Source organism: Olea europaea, unplaced genomic scaffold, assembly GCF_002742605.1.
Source record: "Olea europaea var. sylvestris unplaced genomic scaffold, O_europaea_v1 scaffold1604, whole genome shotgun sequence".
NCBI classification, from domain to species: domain Eukaryota; kingdom Viridiplantae; phylum Streptophyta; class Magnoliopsida; order Lamiales; family Oleaceae; genus Olea; species Olea europaea.
The window spans coordinates 128,910-139,749 of NW_019233671.1; the positions used below are offsets into that span (position 1 = coordinate 128,910).

Genomic DNA, 10,840 nt, shown 5'->3' on the forward strand with positions numbered 1-10,840 from the left:
CATCAAATAAGTATCAGTCTGCTTTTCTTTGAGCAGGAATAAATGAGTTAAAATGCTCAAAACTTAACCATACATAAAAATCACTATTCCTTTGTTCATATATCAACGGCTCTGCAGCCTGAATTTCTGTCGCTTAGTTTTTAACATTTCGGATAATATTTTGGATTCATATCAATGTGCCCATATTTTGCATCATTTCTTTCTGTAGAAAGATCTAAAAATTAGTATCGGAAAAATAATTTGTTACAACTAGGTTAGAGATATAATTCCCAGAAAATAGCCTCACACCACTGAATGTAGCCTTGATGTAAATGCCAAACATTCGAATAAAATGATTCCAATGATTCCAGATTATAGAAGCAGCAGTTCCTGTAATTAACAAATGAGATAAACTTTTGTTGCTCGATCAATATTTAAATGTGGTAACCAATTGTATTTAAACTATTGCTAATCACCTGATCAACTGGAAACCAGTAATGAAAAGGAAATTTTGGATTCACTTATGCCAGATAAAATTTAAAAGAATACTGAACGGATTTAGGGGGACGAAATAGTAATTTTCTTTTGTTGAGAAACTAATTTTGCTAGACACAGACAAAATGTAAAAAAATATTAATTTATTTGATGCAGTCTTATAATACGTAGAAATTCCATTATATCCTCCATTCTCTTCCATCTACTCCAGCAGTTCCCAGCTTCAAGATCCCCTAATTCCACATTGTGTTTTCTTTTCATCTTCCTTTTTCAATAAATTCATTCATTTTTAAGAAGTTCCATCCCTGAGTTTTATTTCTCTCTCCAGAAAGGGAAAGAAGATTTTCCTAGGCAGGGATTTTGAATATGGGGAGGTCTTGAGGTAGAGATTCTGATGGAGACTCTGCTCAGACAAAGCCGCCGAACAACCAGTGAGGCTGATATGCCTAAAGCATCATTATGCTTCTAGTTGATATTGAACTTTGAAACTCAAGAGTCCATAAAGTTCCTTGTTCAAAAAGTTACTTAAAAATTGGTAGAATATTCCCTTGATGGTCGAGATCACGTTGGTGAAAGCTTGATAAGCTTATGTAATTTTGCTTCTTGGTTTTAAAATGCTTCAGTCATTGAAAAACTTTAACCGCCACGACTTTCATCATGTAATTTTCTCTTACACGTTTTGTGATGGACAAGTATTATGCTAAAGAATACACATTAGTTTGAAGCGGGATTGGGGCCATTGTTGAATCTTGTGTGTCGTCTGACATCACCGAAATTTCTCCATCTTCTGTGTCCTTCAATTTCATGTGATTAATTTACTCTTATTTATCATTTTTTCTTTGTGATAGGAAATCCTTCATGAGACAAATCAAAATATGCCGGCATTTCTTCAAGATAAATGTATTTTCTCCCTGCTGGGCTACTATGATACAGATTCCGGTGCCAATGGGCAGTTTCCCAGGAATGGAAATGATAGAGATAAACTTATTTTCTCCTCCAGTAACAAACAAAAGTCGACATGCAGTCAAAATATTCATGAAGGTAATCGTGGAAGATGGAGCTGTGGATGCCACAAATTTGATGGTCTACTAGAACAGCTCAGAATTGCTTCTCTAGAACACAATCCATGGGTCAAGCTTGTATATGGTTTTTCTGAAACTGTAAACCGAAAAATTGAACTGATCCCTAAACTGGATCATGTGCATTGGGAAAAGGAAACATCCCAGTTGAATCTCCATGTATGTAGGTCATGTTCACCTATGCTACATGCTTTCCCCTCCTCGTCACCTGCCCCCTATGTGTTGTGCTATCTCCTAACTTGCCTCACAACAAAATTCAGGTAGTAGTTTATGATATTCCTACTTTTGGTGGTCACCATTATTCCTTGGGTAGTCAAAGTTTATTCAGCCAAGTACAATCTTCTTGCAAGAAACCCAAGTGGTTTGAAGATCTTCATCAAAAGGACCCATACCTTGACTTGGTAATATTATTTACAAATTCATGCATGAACATTTTGGCATTTTCTGAACCTGCTGCTTTTCTTTCCTGTGCATAGGATGCTGTCATCCTAGCAGTCAACAGTGCCGCAGCCACAAGAATGTTCTTTCAGAGAAATCTTCATGCTAGAAGATCTGCCTCACTTTTCCACATTGTTTGTTTGTAATGTTTTTCTAGACCTTCTGGTCTCTCTTCCCTCGTACCTTTAATTTCTCTGGTACTTATAACAGCTTTTTATGATTTGACAGGTTGAGTACCTTTGCATGGAAACTATTTGCTGTATCAGTGGCTTCATTAGCATCATTCTTCTATATCATTCTTCAGTTTCTCCATGTTCTTTATATTAGTGTGTCGCAATCATTTATAAGCATGACATTGGAAATTGTATTCAGCAATACTCGAAAAAATATTCAAATTCGCTGCTTTCAGCTGTTGTACTGGCCAATCTTTCTCCAGGATCATGTTATAAGGTAAAATGATTGTGTGGCTTCTTGGAATAATCTAACTTCTAAGTCTGATCTGATTATATTGTTTTATGTAAAATCGAAAACATTAATAATTAGCTTATTTGAGATTTGAGTTCTTGTGTGACATGTATATTTGCATACTTATATGGACATGATAATTTAACTTTAATGAATTAGTTTTATTACTTTTTGCATTCCATGTATAGTTGACCAGTAGAAACGGAGTACACACTAATTCTCTGAGTCCTGTTTACAATTTTTTTGTGGCTAAATCCCAAACAATAGTTAGTTATACACTTCTACTTATGATTTATAAATTCTCAGACTTGTGTAATAGCTTATGTTGCATATATATGGTTTCATATACATAATTTTGTAGATATACAGGTAAAACTGTAAATGCACACATTCATATATCATCATCGGGATGAGAAAGAACTTGCAAGATTTCCACCGAACAAAGTTGGTAGACAATCTCAACATGCACATTTAACATCTTACCTCAAATTCATTTAGAGAGTGAAAACATATTCTCACTTGGCATCTTGGTTTATTTCTGACTTCTTTCAGTGGTTAATCCATATATCGCTTCATGGATTCCTGAAAAGAATCCAGTAGTTTAGTTTTTTAGCCTAATAACAAAATGATGTGTGCAATTGGAGATTTTTGGAATTTTTTATATTTTGGCATTTTTTATATTTTTTATATTTGTTGTAATTTTGGCTGTTATATAGGTCCCGGTCATGTGTTGAATTTGCTGAGAAAGCTGCATTACATAAGCACTCAATGTGGTCTAGCATTGTAGTTGATACTCTTATTGGAAATTTGCTTGGTCTTGCACTGTGGTTCCAGGCTGAATATGCTTGCCTATGGGTTTCAAACTTTGCTAATGACATCACGGACTATTGGTTGCGTACTGGTTGTGTATGGCTGATGGGAAATCCAGCGGGTTTCAAGTTGAATACTGAGCTAGCTGGAATTCTTGGCATGATCTCGCTTAATGCAATTCAAATATGGTCTACCCTTTGGTTTTTTATGGGTTTCATCTTCATTCATTTTATAAAAGGACTCGCTATATGTGGGATTTTTTTTGGTTTAACAGTGGCAGCAGCTTTGATAATTGATGTAATATCACTAGTTACCACTCATGTTTTGGCTCTTCATTCATTTCTTTCACTTATCTATTCACAGCAAATACAGGCGATAGCAGCTTTATGGCGCCTTTTCAGGTAAAATCCCTCTAATGCTAATTGACATTCATCATTCATGTGCCCATAGTAAATTGTGTAGTTTAAAGATGTAGAAGGCTTTTTTTTTTTTTTTTTAATTGCCTTTTTGCGGTTCTGACTGCATCTAGGTTTATAGAAATTTTAAATGTTGAGGCAAATTCTGAAACTTGTGCACAAAATGGCATCTGAAAAATTGTGAATCTTGTCTTGATTACAACCATTTTCTTGTCCTATTGCAAAAGCATTTTAGGTTGATGAAAGGTTTGACTTTGGATAACGTCTGGCCCCTAAAATTTGTTTGGTGATTCTTTCAAAGTATAAATGATTAAGATTTTAGGTTGAACGGAAGATAATACAGTGAAATTCCTGGATCTCACAAGTTGATCATCAGCCAGAAAATTTCTTGGAGCGTGACGAATTGCGCCAATAATGAGACAAATATCTAAAAAATTGTCTTTTTTTCCCATGATCAATATAACTTTGTTAGCCCTAAGAATATATGAACTAGAAAGGAGCTTGGCTTATAGGTAGTTACCTGTGAAGGCTTGACCTTAAGGAAACCAAAAGAAAATGAAAGGCTATATTTTGGGATGCTAGGTTTGGGGCATGATATTTGCAGTATCCTCCTAGATTGCATTTTGCTCGGGTATGATATCTTGAAGAAGGATATTATAGGATACCAGAAAAATAACTCTCTGTTTCTGATCAAGTTCTGAAACAGAATAAGAAACATAGGTTTTATCATGTTCAGTTCATATTTGGAGAGCACACTGTATCACTGATATGTCAATTAATTCAATTGCTTTATCTATATTGAGTTTTATTTACGTACACCCTTTCCTTGCTCTATAAATGGAGATATTTTTGACTGCTTGAGAATTTCCAATTTGAGTTGACCTTGTATGTAATATACTTTGGAGATATTATGATTTTCTGACTGTTTCAACTTTCATGCACTCATAGCATCGATGAATGTATTGCAGGGGTAGGAAATGGAATTCATTACGTCAGAGATTAGATAGCTATGACTACAGTGTGGAGCAACATGTAGTTGGCTCTCTTCTGTTTACCCTACTTTTACTTCTACTACCAACTACATCTGCATTTTATATTTTCTTCACCATTTTGAAAACAGCCGTGAGCTTTATCTGCATGGTTGTTGAGGTTGCTATATCTTTAATTCATGCCACTCCGTATGCCAAAGTCTTTCTTTGGTCAGTCAGGAAGAGAAGATTTCCATCTGGGATTTGGTTTGAAATTTTATCTTGTGAACAATCTGCCATTAATTACTCAGAGATCAGATCTTCGGCAAGAACTAGTTCATCCAGTGGGAAGCTGCAGAAATCAACTGATACTAGTGACAGTAAATCCAGTGTCTTGGTTTCATTTCTTCACAGCAACTATTTGAGCTTAGGTATGGCCTTGAGCTGTATTTATGAATATTCTTTTGACTTGCAATTATGCCATAGCGGAGCAAAAGCAATAACAGACTATATCGCTAGATTCCTTTGGGTAGCTAGTGTAGAAATCATTTTGCAGCCGTACAACTTGGGTTTCTAACTCAGATGGTTTAAGCACCTTTTGGAATTGCCGTAAATCTTGCTTGACGCGTTTGTTAGCATGGAGTAATTATTCTTACTAATATGATACGATAGTGAGAGCTGTTGTATAAAACAATTATAAAGTAGTCAGTCAACACTTTTCCTTGCATTTCCCTATATAAATTCCTTGTACTTGGTTAATGATGTTCGTTTTTCCCCTTAGGTTTGATTTAGATTTAGCTAGGGACAATATTCATCCATACTCATATTTGCAAGTCTGCCTGCCCATTCATACACGTGCATTCAATTTTCACGCAATCCACAGTATTCATACATGATTTTGTAGACAATCAATAATTTCATTTATTATACAAGGCTCTTCTTGAGCCCCATTTTTTGGAAGAATAGATTTATAATAATGATTTTTTTTTTTTTGAAGAATGAGTGGTTTAAAAGTAAGAAAAAATTTTGGGTTTACGTGCAAAATATTCTATTGAGCAAACGTGGGTTGAAAATGAGTTTTGGTAAAAATGATTTTTTAGAGAATGAGGCTCAAACAGGGCTTAATCGAGGGAAAAAATTATTTCAGGTGAACTAATATCGCCACACTACAGATGTGTTTATTCAGCATTTTCTAGGTCGTCAATTGCCTCGATAGCTTATGGAATTCTCACTGGGAGAAGGTTACTACTGCTTCTTTGCCTTCATATTTCATTCCTCCCCCTGCCCCGGTATCTGGCTGCTTGCTTATTATATTTCATGTTCTCCATCTTCAGTGTTCCATCTGCTCCGGGAACCGCTTTTCCGCCAAAAATGCCATGGATGGTCCTGCCTTGGAAGGAATACTGGCGTCTTTGCCATGATGCAGTCTATGCTTGCAAGGGAGATGGATATTGTCATTCACATCAGCAATTCTAATTATTTTTCATCTATTGCTGTTTCCACTGCCACATTTTTATGTTTTTAGGGGTCCCTCTATACTGAAATTTTGGAAGTTCTTTTTTAGGGAAGAGAGTAGGAACTAATTTCCCTCCAATGTCTTGATTCTTGTTCTTTATCATCGAATCTGTCATGTTAATATTATCCGATCAGAAATGGAGTTGAGCTTTAAGGTTCTGGAGGTAATCCATGTGTTAGTATCAATTTGGCTTAATTCTTATACTTCGGGAACCAAGTGACAAGATTGGAGCCAATGTAGACACTACAACCTGAAGTACTAAATCAGGTAAGCTTATGTAACTATGTAAGAACCCTTGTTGTGACCTAATGAACTTTTGAAGATTTTTGCATAAGGTGATAGGCCTTATAAGGATAAAGATACTTGTACATTTTTTTTTATACATAAGGGTATTCACCTTCTCACATGATGTGGGGCCCACTCCACATGAGAGGGTGGACACCCCTATATACCAAAAATTATGTATCTCTAGCATTTCCTGTCTTATAATACTGCAAGAAATCTCATGCCGATTAATGGCCATGTAAAGCGCCCATTGCTGATCTATATAACTTTGCATCCTCAATGGGACTGCTACCAAAACCAGAAGGCTTTAGTGCCCATTTGGCATTGCTTATAAAAATGTCAAAATTAGTTTTTGAGATCAAAAAGCAAATTTTGGACCCTTTTGGTTGATTTTATGAAAGCACTTCTTTTATTAAGAAGAGCTTTTAGAGGAGGTTGGTTGAATATGTCTTCTTTTAAAAGCTCTTCTAAAATAGGAAGTACTTCTAAAAATCATTTTTCAAATAAAGGTAAGGCAATTTCTTTCAAAAACTCTTCTATAGAAAGTGAAAGTAAAAGTAGAAGTCATGTCAAACAAGCTTCTTAGCTGCTTGTCATTGGAGCATTGAGAGGAGTTGCACACTGCATCTTGGCTTTTTTGCGGTTAAGTATGTGATGTAATTGGCTTGTGGAAGATGAATTCCCTCACTAGTTTGCTCCCTATGAAGTAGTCGCCTACCCTCAAATCCTTTTACTTAATCTTATGGGACTTAGCAGTCAATGTATCAAACACGAGAAGAACTGTTTGAGAGAAATTTTGCTATCCAAATGTGTAAACTTGTGAGAAGAGTTGCATTCAACTTATCAAACAAGGCACATTTTTTTTTTTCCCACCCCACACAACTTGTGTGTAATTTTTGTCAACGAGTTGGGATTGAGGTAGTCAAAAAAATCTTGTGGTAGTTCAATAAAGATTTCTATAATTCATTTTTAACATAATATTTCACCAAATCGTATGTGATTGACCAGTTAGTCGAGGCGTGAAATTTTTTTATCATGCTAGACCGATGAGGCCTTGCCTAGTATGACTTGGTGGATTATGAACTAGAATCCAATTTATACAAATGTCATAGCCAATTTGTACAATAATCGAGTACCAACAAGACAGACTTTGGTGATTCTTGGACACGACTCGATGGACACTGGTCGTTGGAAAATTAACCAACCTACGTAACTGAGACACCAATCTCTCTCTCTCTCTCACTCACACGCACACACGCACACACACACACACACTCTCACACACAATCTCCAAGGTTGTTTAGATGCATATAGATGGCAACAAATGGGCATTGGAAATGAACTGGCATGTCAAAAGGGGTTCACGAGAAACGGATATAGAGATATAGAGATGAGATGTCACTTCTTCATATCTACTCCTTTGCCTAAGAAGACAAAACTAAGAGAAGTGAGTATGTGGATACAAATGGATTCTTACACTTTACAGTGTCTCTAGTGTTAGTTTTCTCTGTTGGGAATTGCAGTGATGGTAGGCGAACATGTGAGTGAGTGCACATGCATGTGATGCGAGGACTACTCTATCATTGTCATCCTATTGGTATCACATGCATCGGTTTTGGCTCAAATTTACGTTTTGGAATGTATGTATAGATACTCTCTGTGCATCTTGGTATACAGTCATTTCTATTCAATTCTTCGTATCGAATATATATCAGTATAGAGTAATGCTATCTAATACCAATAGTGCTCAAGCACCGGTTTGGGGGGCCAAACTTAATTGATTCAATTAAATGAATCATGTAACATTACATTTAAGTGAATTTATCATTTAATACAACGTAGTTGTCACCTAAAATAGTGCTTGGCACCAATGACACTGAATAGTATTGCTCGTTATTACATGATTTTATAACTTCTTTTTCTTCCATATCAAACATGCACTTAAAAAAGAATTTGAATGATTACACATAAAATCTTTAATATAATGTAATACGCCTTATGTATACATGTACAATTAGCTCTCGTGATTCTATTTTTAATTGATTGAAATAAAATTATAAATTCAGTGATTTAATCAATTATAAAACAAAACTTACTCTATAGCACACTTAAAAATCGAAAGAGACGACTAAAATGCCAAATTTTATATACGTTATCAAATAAATTAACAATAAATACCAAATAATTTCAGTGCCATTCCAAAGAATGATGCTTCGTTTTCGAGGTTTGCCAATGTTGTCGTTTAGTTACTGTTTCATCGTGTCCATTCCCCTATAAATGCACCATTTTCTTGAAAACATGTACCTTATATTTTACACAAACAATTTCTCTCTTTAACTTGATTTATAAGAATTTGTTCGTTTGGACTAAGAATGGCTGCGAAGCGATGCTATCTCATGCAGTTTCTTTTGGTTATGTTTCTTCTGCTAATGAAGAACCAAGTAAGCAACAATTCTCTCTCTCTCTCTCTCTCTCTCTCTCTCTCTCTCTCAAGTTCTTCACATGCAAATTTGAATTCTTGGCGTTTTATTATTAAGAATCGACATGCAATTTTCATATATAGGTAGCAGTATGACACGAACTCAGAATATTTGTAACTCTGATATTATATTTTACACCTCGTTTGAAAGCTTAAATATAGGGCGAGTTTAGTGCTTGTTAGGATTTCTTCGATTTTAAGTGTTAATATTTGCAGGCAACAATCACAGATTCTCCATCTCCTCAGCCACAACCATCCTGGACTTTTCCTGCTGTAAGATCTCTTAGGGAATTCACTCAATCATTCTTGTAAGATCAAAATTTAGCTCTTTTTCAAGTTTTAACCCTTGTGCCTGCTTTGCTTCATGTACAGTACGGTGCAACTCCCGGCAGCCTTCATCCTCAAGGTAAGAATTGTTCGACCACCTCATCTGAAAACTTATCCCATTAGTCGTTAGAGTGTACAGAACAAATCGGTTATTTAAATTATGTCAAATATAATATTCGACAATGAGTTTTATACGTGCACAATTTTGATAAATGGTACCTCTTTTAAACTTTCTCGTCTAAAACATTTAAAACTAGATATTTGAAGCAGCTCAAATTTTTACTTATTATCGACAACAAAAAGAGACACTATACGCATTTTTTGTACGAAAAACCATTGATTATTTATTTTTATTTTTTTTAATTTTTTTGTCGAATACTATGTAATCCATCTTATCATAGTCATTTTTAACTAGCAGAGTGTGCGCCTCGTTGTGGCGCAAGATGCTCGAAGACAGCATACAAGAAGCCATGTATGTTCTTCTGCCAGAAATGTTGTGCAAAGTGTTTGTGTGTGCCTCCAGGCACTTATGGAAACAAGCAGTTCTGTCCTTGCTATAATAACTGGAAGACAAAGAGAGGTGGCCCTAAGTGTCCCTAAAAATAAGTGATTTTTGTCCACTGCTTATAATCAAATTAACTTGTTCAGTGACCTGTGTACTTATTTGTTCCTATTAGGGTTAGCTGCAAGATATGTTGCTTTCGTTGAGTGTGAGTGTACTTATCTTTATCATGGTTCTATGGTAATTGAAGGCATTTTTTTCCCTTTATTTATCATTGTTTATTTTAATTATATTAAATATACATCTTTTTAATCATAAAAAATATGTTTCTGTCCAATGAGAATAAAAAATGAAATGTTGAGTATTTAAATGCTAAGAATTGCAGATTCATACAACTTTTTCAAAATTATAAAATAAGTCCTTGTTTGAGCCCTATTTCGGGAGGAAAAATGCATTTTGAATAATATATTGATGAGAAATGTGCGTTTAAAAAATAAGGAAAAGTTTTATATTTGTGTATAATATTATTTAATTGAAGAATGTGATTGAAATGATATCAAAATACTGTTTAAGAAAATTTATTGAAAAATATGTAATTGAAATAATATCAAATCACTATTCAATAGTATATTTTGATGGAGAAAATGGGGCTCAAACAATGACTAAATAAGTTTGAATCTTCATTTGAAAATACCAGTCTTGGAATGCAACTGCTCGTTCCTTTGTTAATGATAAATTTCACATCAATTATATACAGTAATTTAGACTAATATATAAGAATTTAGACTAATACTCCTCCTCTTAAAAAGATTGACATTTTAAAATAAAATCTCAAATTTTAATATAATATTAGAGCTCGTTAAATTCAAACTTTTGTAATCTAATTTTATACAAGTAGCTTTATTGCAATTGGAAAAAGAAAAACGCCTCTGTTTGGATTTTGGAACAACTTAAAATTCCATAATATGGGGTTGTAAGGGACTCAACGATTCTTTTAAATGATTGATTGCGATCATTTTTATCATAGATATTAGAGCCGATTTGGCTATTGAATCAGTCATGGTATCAAGTACCGCAACTT

The 10,840-nt window shown here is 34.6% G+C and overlaps 2 protein-coding genes across 3 annotated transcripts; both read left to right on the forward strand.

Annotated features, from left to right (window-relative positions):
• Nucleotides 1–1,304: 1,304 nt before the first annotated feature.
• On the forward strand, nucleotides 1,305–6,500 carry LOC111377097 (N-acetylglucosaminyl-phosphatidylinositol biosynthetic protein gpi1). 2 transcript variants are annotated; one of them, XM_023000144.1, is made up of 8 exons: nucleotides 1,305–1,712; nucleotides 1,814–1,954; nucleotides 2,030–2,133; nucleotides 2,220–2,441; nucleotides 3,173–3,667; nucleotides 4,651–5,081; nucleotides 5,798–5,891; nucleotides 5,985–6,500. In XM_023000144.1, the coding sequence occupies exons 1-8, from the start codon at nucleotides 1,350–1,352 to the stop codon at nucleotides 6,124–6,126; spliced, it is 1,992 nt and encodes a 663-aa protein (XP_022855912.1). In that variant the 5' UTR covers nucleotides 1,305–1,349; the 3' UTR covers nucleotides 6,127–6,500. The 2 variants fall into 2 exon arrangements, with proteins under 2 accessions (XP_022855912.1, XP_022855913.1); XM_023000145.1 differs by having other exon boundaries at nucleotides 1,580–1,716.
• Nucleotides 6,501–8,778: 2,278 nt separating this feature from the next.
• On the forward strand, nucleotides 8,779–10,026 carry LOC111377099 (protein GAST1-like). The gene is made up of 4 exons (XM_023000150.1): nucleotides 8,779–8,892; nucleotides 9,147–9,203; nucleotides 9,303–9,336; nucleotides 9,676–10,026. The coding sequence occupies exons 1-4, from the start codon at nucleotides 8,824–8,826 to the stop codon at nucleotides 9,855–9,857; spliced, it is 342 nt and encodes a 113-aa protein (XP_022855918.1). The 5' UTR covers nucleotides 8,779–8,823; the 3' UTR covers nucleotides 9,858–10,026.
• Nucleotides 10,027–10,840: the final 814 nt, after the last annotated feature.